The sequence below is a fragment of the Gopherus flavomarginatus genome, chromosome 4 (genome assembly GCF_025201925.1).
Source record: "Gopherus flavomarginatus isolate rGopFla2 chromosome 4, rGopFla2.mat.asm, whole genome shotgun sequence".
Lineage (NCBI taxonomy): Eukaryota > Metazoa > Chordata > Testudines > Testudinidae > Gopherus > Gopherus flavomarginatus.
In genome coordinates this window covers 120,985,231-121,001,548 of record NC_066620.1, presented here as the reverse complement: position 1 = coordinate 121,001,548, position 16,318 = coordinate 120,985,231, and the positions used below count along the sequence as shown (strand labels likewise).

Sequence of the window (16,318 nt, the reverse complement as noted above, 5' to 3'; positions counted from 1 at the left end):
CCGTCCTCCCTGTGGAAGGAAAAGGCCCGGGTAGAGACCGTCAAATCGTGGAACTCAACGAATGGCTACGCAGGTGGTGTCCGAGAGAAGGCTTTGGATTCTTTGACCATGGGATGGTGTTCCAAGAAGGAGTGCTAGGCAGAGATGGGCTGCACCTAACGAAGAGAGGGAGGAGCATCTTCACAAGCAGGCTGGCTAACCTTGTGAGGAGGGCTTTAAACTAGGTTCACCAGGGGAAGAAGACCAAAGCCATGAGGTTAAGTGGGATACCAGGAGGAAGCAGGAGAGCACAAGGACTCCTGCCTCATACTGAGAAAGCAGGATGATCAGCAAGTTATCTTAAGTGCCTATACACAAATTCAAGAAGCTTGGGAAACAAGCAGAGAGAACTGGAAGTCCTGGCACAGTCAAGGAATTATGATGTGATTGGAATAACAGAGACTTGGTGGATGTCATGGATGGATATAAACTGTTCAGGAAGGACAGGCAGGGCAGAAAAGGTGGGGAAGTTGCATTGTATGTAAGATAGCAGTATGACTGCTCAGAGTTCCGGTATGAAACTGTAGAAAAACCTGAGAGTCTCTGGATTAAGTTTAGAAGTGTGAGCCACAAGGGTGGTGTCGTGGTGGGAATCTACTATAGACCACCAGACCAGGGGGATGAGGTAGATGAGGTTTTCTTCAGGCAACTAACAGAAGTTACTTGATCACAGAGCCTTGTTCTCATGGGGGACTTCAATCGCCCTGATATCTGCTGGGAGAGCAATACAGAGGTGAACAGACAATCCGGGAAGTTTTTGGAAAGTTTAGGGGACTATTTCCTGGTGCAAGTGCTGGAGGAACCAACTAGGGACAGAGCTCTTCTCGACCTATTGCTCACAAACAGGGAAGAATTATTAGGGGAAGCAGAAGTGGATGGGAACCTGGGAGTCAGTGACCATGAGATAGGAAGAAAGGAAAGCAGCAGAATATGGACCCTAGATTTCAGAAAAGCAGACTCTAACTCCCTCAAGTGGGTTGGTGAATTTCAAGCAAGTTTAATATGTCTGTCAGATGGCTGGTACATCTGAAAAGTCCAGCCAGGCAGTGGCTCTGTGGTTTCCCTGTCCAGCCATCCGCCAGGACTGGGTGACCTCGCTGCCTTTCAAAGCTCCCTCACTAAATCCAGATATGGGCAGGAGGCTCAGGACAGTGAAAAGGCAGAAATGGTAGGAGATTATCTCTATGATTTTTACTACAAGCTACTCCTTCCCCACCCCTTCCCCCTCTGAGGGAGAAGCAGAAATTCAGCTCACAGGGCAAGACTTAAGGCCTTTGAGACATACATCTTTGATCCCTTCCTGGTTCATCTGGGGATGAACTTTTTTGTGTATATATATGGGGTATATAAACTCTATTAAAATTACATATAAAGTACAGTATAGTAACTCAGCACTGCTCAAATCTAGACATAAGACTAGAATTGATTGGCTACCTTGCTGATAGGGGAACCTCTCTAGTATAATTCACTGTCTTTAGTTAGGTCTCTTAGCCATAAAAGAAATTTTGAGACTTTAATTTCGACCTGCAACAGTCCCAAACACTGGGAGGAAGGGACAGGTAGGGCTGTTGTTTGTTTTTTGGTTTTTGTTTTCAACCCTGGCTGCTTAAAGGAATGATGAGTCCAAATGCAAAAAAGATAAGCAGTGTCCCTAGGCTGATGGTGTTAATTCTTAATGGTAATGTGATTGATTAGCTGTCTGTGAAGGATTTTAGACATGAAAAGGTAGTATATAATTATGAAGGTTACTGGGTTTGCACATGAACATTTGTAAATATTGCAGAAACCATACAGGTTAATGTCACTTCTCTGTGCATGGTCAATAGAGTATAATTTTAATTTTCTATACTATATATATGAAGTATTTAAATGGGTCCTGTATCTCAAGTGTTCCAAGAATATTGTTGTTGAACAATTTCTTTCATGTAATAATCAAGAGGGCAATCAAATAAAATAGATATAGTATGCAATTTACTGCTCACTAAGATGTTTAAAAGATTTACCTTTAGTTTTTCTTTTAGTGAATATGTATATGTTTTGCACAACAGATGTGAATACTGCAGTTTTAATGCATTCTTAGTTGCATCCAACTCTAGTCATATGAAAAAGGAAGAAAGATGATCATAGAGATGTAAAGAAAAAAGTGGGTTGGTAAATTTCAAGCAAGTTTAACCTATAAATATCTGTTATATTAAACTATAACTCTATATGTTTTTTCCATAGAACCATGGAGGTTCACATGCAACTTAAACAGCATTGCAAAATGTGATTTATTTTTTAAAGGCTTTTTTAAAAATATATTTGGCACCATCAAGTGGTAAAATTGTGTATTGCCACTTCAAATCAACAGCTCATTGTGGTAAGCAGGGAAAAAGCCAGATCAAACCTCATAGTTAGGGCCCTACCAAATTCATGGCTATGAAAAACATGTCACAGACCGTGAAATCTGGTATCCTCCTGTGAAATCTGGTCTTTTATGTGCTTTTACCCTATACAGTAATATACAGATTTCATAGAGGAGACTGGTGTTTCTCAGATGGAGAGTCCTGACCCAAAAGGAAGTTGCGGGGGGGTCGCAAGGTTATTTTAAGGGGGTTGTGGTATTGCCACTGGGCAGCTGGAGAGCAGCAGCTGTTGGCCAGGTGCCCAGCTGTGCAGGCAGCAGCGTAGAAGGGTGGCAATACCATACCATGCCATTCTTACTTCTTGCACTGCTGCTGGCAGCAGCTCTGTCTTCAGAGTTGGAGTCTCGGCCAGCAGCTACCGCTCTCCAGCTGCCCAGCTCTGAAGGCAGGGCCACTGCCAGCAACAGTGCAGAAGTAAGGGTAGCAGTAACACAACCACCCCTACAGTAACCTTGTGATCCTCCCTCAAGTCCTTTTTGGGTCAGGACCCCTACAATTACAACACCGTGGAATTTCAGATTTAAATAGCATAAATGAAATTTATGATTTTTTTTAAATACTATGACTGTGAAATTAACTAAAATGGACCATGAATTTGGTAGGGCCCTACTCATAGTAATATGCAACATAACTATAGATACATGGAGGCTGTTTTGTTTTGTTTTGTTCAGCTGTATTTTCTTATTAAATCAAACAGAAAAATTGCGTGATGTAAAATGTACCATATATACTTGTTCATTAGCCTGTTCGTTTATAGGCCGACATCTCCCAAAATGGATAGGTAAAAATAGCAAAAACTGTATGACCCTTTCATAAGCTGACCCTATATTTCAGGGGTTGGAAAACTTTGGCTCCCGGCCTGTCAGGGTAAGCCATTGGCGGATTGGGACGTTTTGTTTACTGGAAAGAATCCTGTGGCACCTTATAGACTAACAGTCTATAAGGTGCCACAGGATTCTTTGCTGCTTTTACAGATCCAGACTAACACGGCTACCCCTCTGTTACTTGTTTACCTGGAGCATTCACAGGCACAGAGCCCCTCAGCTCCCAGTTGCCACAGTTTGCCATTCCCAGCCAATGGGAGCTGCAGGAAGTGGCCCTATAATTCTCACAATTCTCTACCCCTAAGACTCAATTCACTATGCTGAATCATTTCATACACCCCCTCAAAAGAAAGACAGAGAGTACTGAAAGAGGGACCTTGATCTGTGAAGACTTTAGGTATCCCCTTTTCTTAAGGGGATACCTAAACCTAATTTCCCCCATACTAATTTCCCCCTACTGTTACTCACACCTTGTCAACTGTTTGAAATGAGCTACTCTCATTACCACTACAAAAGTTATTTTTCCTCCCTTGATATCCTACTGTTAATTGAATTGTCTCGTTAGACTGACCTCATACTTGGTAAGGCAACTCCCATCTTTATATTTATATTTATACCTACTCCTGTATTTTCTGCTCCACGCATCTGATGAAGTGGGATCTAGCCCACGAAAGCTTATGTCCAAATAAATTTGTTAGTCTCTAAGGTGCCACAAGGACTCCTCATTGTTTTTGCCTTTTCTTAAGGTCCACTATCCAAATTCCAGATCTGTTTTACTTCTGGTAGCTGGCCATTTTGGCCTTTTATCTGTACTGAACACTGTGTACAAATTCCAACAAGTTAAGCAATCACACAAAGTACTGATATTAAATTCTAAGCCCTATTTCTATTTAATCTAACTGTGCTGTTCTTGATGCTGTGAGGAAAGTGAAAAATCCACCATGTGTCTGACAGTTTGGCTCAAATGGAAACCCCAAAACAGGTGATCAGTAAAAACCACAGTATCCTAACAGACAGCAGGGTGGAGAAGCTAAAATTGGAATAGGAGTTTCAAAAAATGGTAAAACGGTTGGCCAGGGTTTAAATTAATGAGAAGGGAGAGGAGGAAGCTGATCAGCTCCCATCTCCTTCTGGCTGTCAATGGGAAGCAGAGAGCTCATGAGGCAGGAGTGTCTACCCCTGTGTTCCTCCAGTAAGCACTCCCCCCACCACCACCTTTTTTTCATAGAGTTTCCCCCCTTTCTGCAGCTTCAATTGAGTTTTCCACCTGTGGATGATATTCTACCTCTCCCCAGGCCATGGGCTGTTCTAGCTGTTCAGCCTTGAGAATAAAGCAGAACCTGTGGCCTTATCACTTGAGGATACTGTGACCCTGCCCCACCTGTTCTCTGGGCCCAGTTAGCTTCTGAAGACCTTAGCTACATGCTGTAATTGAGCCAGATCTTTCAAACTATTCGTAATGTGTTTGAATTGCAATAGTGTCCTGAATGTGGTAGGCACTGTAGACACACCTATGAAGATGCATTGTCCCTGCCTCAAAGACCTTATGTTCTAAAAAGACAAAATAAATATATTGAAAAGTGGGAGAAAGGGAAACATTATACACTTTTTCCTATTGTTTTATTTTATTAAACTTATAACTAATTCCCAAGTGCCTCTGGTCATTATTAGTTTGTAATTCTTATACATGTTGTTACATGCATTTAATATCCCCTTCTTCTGTTTGAACAAGAAAATAGATAGGTCCTCTACAGGTCATCTAGTCTAGTCCCCTGCACTGAGGCAGAACTAAGTATTAACTAGACCAGGGGTCCTCAACACGGTGCCCGCGGGCACCTCTAAATGCACCCGCGTCTTGGCTGGCAGTCTAGCATCCACCAAAATGCCGCCAAATTTCTGCGGCATTTCAGCGGTGACGCCTCTTGATGACATTACTTGTCAGCGGCAAGTGACATCGTTGAGAGGCGTCGCCACCAAAACGCTGCAGAAATTCGGCAGCGACATCTCTTGATGACGCCACTTGCCGCCAACAAGTGACGTCATCAGGAGGCGTCGCCACTGAAATGCCACAGACATTCGGCGGCATTTCAGCGGATGCTCCACTGCTGCCACCGTCCTTCGTCTGGTGCCTACCAGATGAAAAGGTTGGGGGCCACTGAACTAGACCATCCCAGAGAGCTGTTTTTCTAACCTTTTCTTAAAAACCGCCAATGACAGAGATTTCACAGCTTTCGTAGGTAACATGTTCCAGTGCTCAACTACCTGTACAGTTAAGAAGTTTTTCCTAATGTCTAACCTAAATTTCCTTTGCTACAGTTTAAGGCCATTACATCTTGTCCTGTCCTCATTTGATAAGGACTGGAGAACAATTTATCATCATTCTCTTTATGTCTACCTTTTACGTACTTGAAGACGGTTATGTGTCTGTCCGTCCCCCCAGCCTTCTCTTCTCCAGACTAAACACACCCAATTTTTTCAATCTTTCCTCATAAGTCATATTTTCTAGACCTTTAATCATTTTTGTTGCTCTCCTTTGGACTTTCCCAAATTTGTCCACATCTTTCCCAAAATGTGGTGCCCTGAACTGGATACAGTACTCCAGTTGAGGTCTTGCCGGTGCTGAGTAAAATAGAATTACTTCTTGGGTCTTGCTTGCAACACTCTTGCTAATATGTCCTATAACCCCCAGATCCTTTTCTTCAGTACTACCTAGGCAATCATTTCCCATTTTATATTTGTTTGATTATTTCTTCCTATGACTAGTACTTTGTATTTGTCCTTATTGAATTTCATCCTGTTTATTTCAGACCATCTATTCAGTTTAAGATTGTTTTGAATTCTAATCCCTTCCTCCAAAGCACTTGCAACCCCTCTCAGCTTGGTATAGTCAGCAGATGTTATAAGTGTACGTTGTATGCCATTATCCAAATTATTTATGAAGATATTGAATAAAACTGGACCCAGGGCAGATCCCAGTGGGACCGCACTCAATATGCCCTTCCGCTATGAACCATTGATAACTATTCTCTGAGTGCATTTTTGCAACCAGTTGTACACCCACCTTATACTAGGTTTGTCTATGGTATATTTCCCTAGTTAGCTAATAAGAGGTCAGTGAGACAGTATCTTACTAAAGCATCTTACTAAAGTAAGATACAACACATGTACTGTCTCTCTCTCCCCCATCCACAAGGCTTATTACCCTGTCAAAGAAGGATATTAGATTGTTTTGACATGATTTGTTCTTGACATGTTGACTGTTAATTATTATCTTCTAAGTGCTTACAAATTGATTATTTGCTCCATTATCTTTCTGAGTACCAAAGTTAAGATTACTTATCCATAATTCCCTGGGTTGTCCTTATTCCCCTTTTTATAGATAGGTACTATATTTGTCCAGTCCTCTCCTATCTCTCCTTTCCTCCCCAAGTTCTCTATGCTAATCTTCATGTCAGATCTCATTTGCTCTGCCTGTAGCTTGTAACAATTTTTTGTTGTTGTTCACAAACAGATTTAATGGAAGTCAGAATAATGTAATTTGTCTTTTGTTTGTGATGTTTTGCACAGCAAAGGGAGATTTCTGTGCCCTGAGACCGTCTTGCGGCCATTTTAACAAAAGTCATATCCAGTATTGACATTATGGCTTTATTGGAAAACCCACAAATTTTACATTCTTGTCTTTTTCTATCAAACTCTGGTGGATCTTTGATCTGTCTGGCCTGATGAAAGAATTCAATATACATATATATCAGTCTAAAATCTTTACTGTTTAGTTTATTTAGAAAGGAACATCACAAAAGTAATTCATTTTAGTAACTCAGACTTGAGGGCAGATGCTGCTAACAAATGAAAAAGACTGGGTATTTTTCACTGCTTCTCCCTCTCATGTGACACTTCAAAAGTATACAGTATCTTCATCTTGTAAAGTGGGAACCCGATGTAATCTGTATTGTTGGCAATGCTAAGCTTTTCCCTGTTGGTCACAGGAATAGCGTTTGAAAATAGATGGCTGAGGGTGAAGGCAAACTGCAAAATTGACAATTATGAGGAGCCTGGGAAAGGAGAAATATAATAGAGAGTATGTTGCTGAACATATAAAACTATTTTATTCGTGTGATTTAAAAAAAACAAAAAACTTTTTGTTCCTCATTTCCAATTCCTCATTTAGAGGAGAGTAATAAATGCAGTCATCATGCATTATTTCAGTTAGCACTGATCTGGATACATGTAGCAGTTATGTGTTAACTTGATTAAAGAAATAATTGACCCACTTTGGGTAAAATAATATGTCGTTAACCTGCAAATATGTGTAATTTGAGCAATGTTTGCTTACAAATAAAAATGTCAACCTATCTATGCTGAAAAAAACTTGAAACCATTAAAATCACTCTTTCCTTTCTTTAGAACTTCATTCTAGAGAGAAGCAGGCTTTAGTAGAGGAGATCATACAACTGAAGAGAAGGAAGGAACAGACAGACAGACAGGCCTCTGAAAAGGAAATGGAGCTATTGCATGTCAGGCAGGAATTAGAACAGCAACAAACGAGTCTGAGTAATTGTGAACAGAAAATCCTTGTGATACAGTCAAAGGTACACTGCCTGGTATCATTGTTTTATTACATCAGTCAGCAGCATTTATGGGTTTTGATTTCTTGTGTGTTATGTCACGGGAGCGGTTTTTAATAGGAATCAGTTATATATTTATTACTATTATATCAGATGGAATTCAGTTGGTCAGAAAAACATTTTTTATTGTCCATTTGCAATTTAGATTCTCATTGTTAAATCTACAGCTATTATAATAAAATCTTTTCATAAAACAATGAAAAATCATGCAATGAGCTTTGTGTGGAATCACTTTTAACTACAGCTAGGGGTCTGATCCTGCATTGTAGTGAGTGTCCTCAAACTCCAGACATTTTTCTGAAAATGGTACAGAGGCTATGAACAAGGGAGTCTAGATGAGCCTCAGAAGAATTATTTGTATCACCTTGCACGTCACCTCAGAATCCAGTCATTTCCCCCCACCTCCACCACCTGAAATGAAATCAATCCCAGCACATACTTATTTCATTAGCAGTCATCCCACAATCAGCAGAGAGTCCAGCCTATCACACATTGCCCCCTCAACATTTCCAGTACAACGTGTTTTATGAGGCTTTTCCAAGTAGATTTATACCACAATGTCCATAGTATTCCCTGTAGTTAGTATTCAAAGGGATACTGTGAATATCACAGAAACATGAATTACCTGCAGAGGTAATGGTGACTACTATATAGTTCAAATGAGTGGATTGAGTTTCAGACCTTGATCCTGCAATGACCTTTGCATCCTGCACCACTGAAAATAGTGGGAATTTTGCATTGACTTCAGCTGGCACAGGATAGAGCCTGTAGAGTATAAATTCCTTGAGGTAGGGTCTCAGACTTCCTACGTGTTTATAAATTTCTTAGCACAATGGGGAACTAGTCTTGGTTGAAGCTTCTGGGTGCTGCCACATTCTGAATAATAATAAATGACAATATTTGGCTAGGAATATATTTCTTGAATTCAATCTGTGCATTTATATAAGGCAATACAAACAATTTAAATATTTTAGGATACTTTTGTGATGTCAAAGAAACAAGAAAAAGCAACAAAAATGCAAAGTAGTATTAGCAGAGTTTAAAAGGTACTAATGTTTTGTCTAAATTTTATTTCTCCAGCTAGTCTGAAGTTCACTACTTGCACTGTAAATGACTGTATAGAAAACGTGAAGAATGACCCAGCACAATTTTTTCTTCAAGAACTGCTAATAGTTTATATATAATGCTAAGGCAATTTCAAATATACTATACAATTATTATAGAAACCCCAGTCCAGCAAGTGTGTACACACACACATAGTCCACTTGAGTTCAATAGGATTACTTGTGCATAAAATTGATGGCATGTATAAGTGTTTGCAGGATGCCAGTCACCCCTTTCTTATCTTCATTCCCCCCATCTGTTTTTTCAGTATTCTGGTAAATGGTTACTTCAAATAAACAGTAGTTCATTGATCAAATATTTGTATGTGTGGTGAAATTTGATGGAGACACTTACCTGAATTGAAAAAAAAAATGTTAGTTGATCAGGAAGTGTTAAAATAATAGACATTTAAAAATATGTATTCCAACTTCGCACTGTCAATAAATTTTCTCAAGCATCTATATAATAAACCCTAACCACATACATGCAGACACCACATTCATCAGCTGGGATTGAATTTAGAACTTTCAACACCAAAATCACAAGTCCCTACCACTTGAGCTTTATGTACCTGGTCAAGAGTTATCATTTGGTAAGACCAAACAAGGAATCAGACTACTGGACAGTTTTATAGTAGTCAAACTAAAACCAGATTATTTGTTGGAACTACTTAGAGTGATGTACATTTTACAGTTATTTTTAGAAATAAACATAAAATGAGCCTCAGTCTTCATTCTGCTCTATCTTTGTCTCCTTTTATATATGTGGACACCAAGTTGAAGCAACGTTCAGATCAGCGGACGGCAATAGAGTTGCAGCTTTCTGAAAAGAGAAAGGAACTTACTAAAGTGCGGTTTGCTGTGCATGAAATGGAAGACAAAATATTTAAAAAAACTGCAATGATGCAAGACCAGATCACACATGACATCAGGTATTAGCCAAAGTATTTGGCAGTTTTTCGAGGGATGGTCAGGTATTGATGATTTAAGATTTACTAACCCACTAAATTCTAGTTTACTGGTTTCTGTCTCCACTACGGATGGGGTGACTTTAAGCTGGCATCCATTTTCTGACACATTGCAGGGAGTTATGATGTACTGCTTTCAGTTCATCCCCATCTACCAAAATATATTACACTCTATTGGCTTTTCAGCAGAGAGACAACAGAGAAAATTGACATGTTGAAACAAAAGGTATTCTCTCTCATCCACAGAGGTAGTCCTTCCAGTTCAGGATTGACTAACATAAAGTATAAGAGAGGTTGCACAGTAGCTCCACTTGTGGCATTTTAAGGGGTAAACAGTTAGTTTTAGTCCCCATAGTTAACAATTTAGCAACCTTCCGAAATCTGCTTAATTTTAAAATTAGAGGGTTCCTTCTGGGGAAGAGCAGCCAATTGGAACTACTGCAGGAAGCAAGTGAAGCTTTCGCCCTCTCCCCTCAGGAGACACGATTCTCACAGGAAGGGAGGAAGGAACAAAAAGGGCCCAGCAGCTCAGGGCAGCTTCAATCCATTCCCCCCCCTCCCCCCGCCGCCATTTCTGTGAGCAAAGAGACAGCTCTTCTCTGCACACCATCCCCCCAACATCTGGCCTGGGAAAGGGCAGAGGGGATGAAGAACTCCTGGGTTTGCCAGCTCACTTAGCCAGGAAGGGGAAGAAGAGAACACTGCATCAGCCCTTTGCCTCCGGCTTGGGAGAATGGGATGAAGAACCCCAGGAATAGGAGAAGCAGAGGGGAGGCTGGAGGAATTCTTCTTGAGTTTCTCTAAGAGAAAGTATTTTATTTTTCCTTCTCAGCTATGAAAAAATGAACATTCATCCTAAATAATTATTCTAAAAATTAATCATTGCACCTGATTGGCTCAATAGAGTCATAGTAAACTAAGGTGTATATGTGAGCTGGGGAATACGAAGGATAGGATGTAGAAACGGGGGTGTGTGAGAGCAGGGAAACATGAGGGAGGGAAACTTCTGTGTGTGTGGGGAAACAGGTTCAGGAGGAAGAGGGAGACTGGAGCTGTGTGTGCAGAGGAATGTGAGGTGTAGGAGAGACGGGGAAACTAGGGGGTATGTGTGTGGGCAGGACAAAGAGGAGTACATGTGGTAGGGGAAAACTAGGGTGTGCATTCCAGCTATTTTGTGCTGGTCTGGCAATGCAAAACAGCTGTAAACCCAGCTTAATTAACCAGTATTCTCTTGCTGCTATGCAGAACTTGATTTGGCCAAAATCAGTCAGATCAAATCTGACCTCAAAATATAACATAAAAATGATTTAAGATTGGTAGTACATACTTTCAGATCTTTAGAAATTTCACGTGGTAGCATTCTCTGGAGGATTTTTGTTCGGGTATGAAATTTTTAATATTTGTAACTGATTTTATCATTTTTACATGAGTGTCCTGAGGGCTTTTAAATTGTGTAACACATTTTACTTGAGTAGTGCTAATTTCCTTGATTTCCTTGTTTTGAGAGAAAAAGAGAATATCTGTGTGGGCACAAGCATTACATTAATTCTCCATTGTTACAACAATATGCCCTCCTACAAGCAAGATGTGCCTTGCTAGTGATTCATCCTTGTTTTTAGAATTAATTCTTAATAAACAGAGCTAGATAGGTTGTATAATATAACTAACAATGTTAGGTTGCTTTTTTGCAGATTTAGGATACAAAGTTTATGGAAAGGTCTGATTTTAATGAGATAATTCAGAAAGCTGTATAAAATGTCCTAACATTAAGATTCTATTATACAACCTTATAATTGGATCTTAATGTTAGGACAATTTATAAAACTTTCTGAATCATGTCATATATATCTTTTAAAAATATGGCTTGTCATTTTCAGATGGAACAATTTTTAACAATTAATAAATATTATTTTCTCTGTGCATTTTTCCTGATCAGAAGTGAGATAAGTTTTCTTCATCAGCAATTGAGAGAGAAAGAACTACTGGCAGAGCAGGATCGTTTCCTAAGAAGCAAAATGATGGATGATTATGCATCCCTGACCACAGAGAATGCTGTGCTGCGTTCCCAGCTCTTGGAACTTAACAAGCAACTGAACATAGTAAGAATGGGATAGGGAATGACCAATTGGTCTTACATATAAAAAACAAAAACAAAAAACACTAAAAAATAGTTAGTGCAATGAAGACAACATAGATTAACATGATGTTCCTTTTCCACTGCCTTACGTTAAAACATGTAAGATTCTATATTTTTACACTTCAGTAATGTTCAGACTATATTCAGTTCACTTTTCTTAGTAAAAGAGACAGTTGAGACTACAAAGGAAATCTGATCCAAATTAGAGAACATCTTTAAATTTCTGAAGGCACATGATAAAAGTAAGCAATTAAATTTTCTTTTTTCCTCCCTCTCTAGAGTGATAAACTCCTAGTGGTTTTTAAATATGAACACATCAGCATGCAATTCAAACTCTGAAATTAGCATTTTTATTTAAATATGCATGTTCTTATTAAATCAGCAGTTTCCAAAAGTTTGCACTTGCTATTTCTATCTGTAATGCTTTGGCCTAATTTTCACCTGAGATGTTGCTTAAAGACTCCCATCTGCCTTTAAATTCCATTTGATGGCAGTGACTTCCGAACCCTAAGCAAAAAATGCTACAGTAATCCTCCATATGTGGGATAGGCGTGAAAAAACAAAGATCATTAAGAAGTGCTGAATTGACCTGCCCTCAAATATAGAATGAGTTTCAAGTCATTAATTGGAAAGAGGTTGTAGAACATAACTGAAAGATGAAGCCACTTTGTCAAATGATGCATGTCATTCTTTTTCAACTCCTGAGACATTTGGGCCACATTCATCAAAAGTTTCATGGATGCGTCTTTGAACCTACTTCTCATTTCTTCTGCCTGTATCTGGGGCCTTGGCTACACTGGCACTTTACAGCACTGCAACTTTCGCGCTCAGGGGTGTGAAAAAACACCCCCCTGAGCACTGCAAGATACAGCGCTGTAAAGCCTCAGTGTAATCAGTGCTGCAGCACTGGGAGCCTGGCTCCCAGCGCTGCAAGCTACACCTGTAGAGGATGTGGTTTACGTGCAGCGCTGGCGCTCCGACCACACTCACACTTCAAAGCGCTGCTGCGGCAGCGCTTTGAAATTTCAAGTGTAGCCATACCCTGGGTTCCTAAATACTCCATACCAAGTAGCTCCTGGGTGTGATGGTGCCACCCATAAGGCTTTACGGAAATATGCTTATGAATGTGTGTATATATATAAAAAACATAACTAGAATGTGTTTTATGCTACATATGCCATGTAACATATCTCTGTAAAGGTCATGATCTACTGAATCTATTAATCCTATTTGTATGCATGTATCATTTTTGTATTCAAAGTTATGAATATTGGCTGCATACTTGTTTGATTCTAAGTAGGCTGTAGTGAAGCAGTTGGTCAGCCTACTGAGAAAACACTATTCTCAGTAAGTGCCCAATCAAGAAACACTTAAGCCAACAATGAACTTGGAGACACCCATCCACATATGGGCTTTCTCAGGAATGTGGCTTGGCTGGTTAGGAACTCAGTCATGCATGGACATGTGACTTGCCCAGGTGACTCCAAAACTCCATTTTGTAGCTGGACTTTGCATAGGGGTGAGGAGGGGGTCTCCACCCACAAGAGGAAGTCTATTTAAGCTCAGGGGAGACCACTCCATTTTGTCTTCAGCTGGCTAAAGAGAGAGCCTCTCCACCCCCAAAGATTCCTGAAAGAAACTGGAACAAAGGACAGTAAGTGCAAGGGGTGTGAGTGATTGCTGGACCCAGACTAAAAAGAGATGAGTCTGTAAAAGGAAGCATTCTGGAACTGGTGAGAATCTTATCTGTATTCAGTTTGATTAGACATAGAGTTGCGGGTTTTATTTTATTTTACTTGGTAATTCACTTTGTTCTGTGTGTCACTACTTGGAACCACTTAAATTCTACTTTCTGTATTTAATAAAATCACTTTTTTCTTATTAACTCAGAGTATGTATTAATACCTGTGGGTGGGCAAACACCTGTGCATATCTCTCTATCAGTGTTATAGAGGGCAAACAATTTACGAGTTTACTCTGTTTAAGCTTTATACATGGTAAAACGGATTTATTTGGGTTTAGACCCCATTGGGAGTTGGGCATCTGAGTGTTAGAGACAAGAACACTTCTGTAAGCTGGTTTCAGTTAAGTCTGCAGCTTTGGGGCAAGTAATTCAGACTCTGGGTCTTTGCTGGAGCAGACGGGCAGGTCTGGCTCAGCAAGACAGTGTGCTGGAGTCCCGAACTGGCAGGGAAAGCAGGGGCAGAAGTAGTCTGGGCACATCAGTTGGCAATTCCCAAGGGAGGTTCTGTGATCCAACCTGTCACACTGGGCTTTTTGTGGCCCTGCCAATATTCATGAAGTGTATTTGATTCCACTGTAGGTGCATATGTGCGCCGTGCATGCGAGTTCAGAATCTATGAATAGCAGCACCTCAGACTGCCGTTAGAGGAAATCTATTCTTTCTTCCCTTCTCATGACTACATTTTCTTGCTGCACCCTGTCCCATCGAGCTGGAAGTCTTCACCGCCTTGCTCAACAAAATCAGAAGCTTGTTCATCCCTTCAGGTCATTTCAGAGCCCCCAGCTTACTCATTGCAGAGATGAGAATGGCCCAGCCAACCATATCTTAACCAACCCGGTCAACCTAGTCAATCTTATCCATAACAGCTTTCCACCATGGCCATACTGGACTAACTGGGCTCATCTTCCAGAGCCTCCAGAAGTGAGTCTCCTTCCCAGTATCTCCCGAACACAGAAAGTCTCATCCTCCTTTGGCCTTAGTTTCAAGATCTCCCACAGAAGCTCATAGGAATGAGAATGAAGAATTCCTGAATAATGAAAAAGAGTTTGGTTCCAAACCACTGGACCAGTGCCCTTCAACTTCTCTCAAAGACCCATCATCATTATCATCTCCCAAGGAAGCTGCCTCTTTGGCTGCAGTACCAGTTCCAGATAATTTTGAGCTTTTTCAAGAGCTGCTGCCTTGAATTGCTGACACTGAGGACTGGGACTCTTGTGATCAAGGAAAAGCCCCATAAATTATTGGTTATCTTCCACAGGTTAGCAAAGCCTATATATGAAAGCATTTTGGAGCCCGGCAAACCCTTGCTATATTTACCCCAACTACAAAGCAAGCAAGGAGGAAAAAAAAAAGATACCAAATTCCAGAGAGGGGCTTTGAACAATTCTATATACATTCAATCCCTCAGTTTCTGGTGGACTGTGTGATCTGGGAGAAAACTTGTCAGCCTAGCTTATCAAAGACTACTCCCAAAAAAGACCCTAGTTTGCTAGATGTCTTTGGAAGGAGAGCCTCCATCATTTCGTTCCAACTACTTATAGCAAACTAACAAGCATTATTTGCTAAGTACTTCTTTACCTGAAACAAAGTATCTCCCTTTGTGAACAGGATTCCTCCAGAAGTGAGGGAGAAATGAAAGGGCAACTGAAGGCAAAAACGTCTCTACATGTGGCTCTGGACGCTTCTAATATCACAGTTCAGTCCACAGCCATGGCAGTTATAACGAGGAATGATTGGTAGTTTTAAATATTATGCAAAGATGTACAGAACACCATAGAGATCTTGCCCTTTGTATAGCAATTCAACAAAAGGGGCCTTACACTGAAGGAAGCACTTCAGATACCAATCTTAGACCAGACTACCTACTTACTCTTTAACAACAGCCTGCTGATTATCCTCTGAAGAAGAAACCCATGTTCTCTCAAAAAAGGCTTACACCCTGTGGCATCATCAAGACAGCAGAGTTGGCATAAAAGTTAAAAGTCACAACCTAGACAGCTGTGCAAGGGGAACTATGTGGAGCGAGTGGGAGCCAGAGCCCTGGTGTACCTGACCATGGTGATGGAGTATCTGACGGCTGAGATACTGGAGCTGGCTGGTAACGCTGCTCGGGATAACAAGAAAACCCGCATTATTCTTCGGCACTTGCAGCTGGCCGTGCGCAACAAAGAGGAGCTGAACAAGCTGCTGGGGGGCAGTCACCATTGTGCAGGGTGGGGTCCTGCCCAACATTCAGGGAGTGCTGTTGCCCCAAAAAACCAAGAGCCATAAAGCCAAGGGCAAGTGAGCACAGACACCAGACTAGAGCTGTCTTTGAACCCTATGCCATCTTTCCCTCTACCAGATTTGGACAGGAGTCATCCCTCATGGGTAAGGCTACGTTTTAGTCACGGGTATTTTTAGTAAAAGTCATGGACAGGTTACGGGCACTAAACAAAAGTTCACAGCCTATGACCTGTCCATGACTGTTACT

The 16,318-nt window shown here is 40.7% G+C and overlaps 1 protein-coding gene across 1 annotated transcript in view; it reads left to right on the top strand.

Annotated features, from left to right (window-relative positions):
- The window catches only part of LOC127049203 (golgin subfamily A member 6-like protein 1), a 49,128-nt gene that overhangs the window by 17,550 nt on the left and 15,260 nt on the right, over window positions 1–16,318 (top strand). The window contains exons 5-7 of the mRNA XM_050949760.1: window positions 7,673–7,857; window positions 9,774–9,928; window positions 11,901–12,063. Coding sequence (XP_050805717.1) covers window positions 7,673–7,857; window positions 9,774–9,928; window positions 11,901–12,063 — 503 coding nt within the window. The remainder of the gene's footprint in view (window positions 1–7,672; window positions 7,858–9,773; window positions 9,929–11,900; window positions 12,064–16,318) is intronic.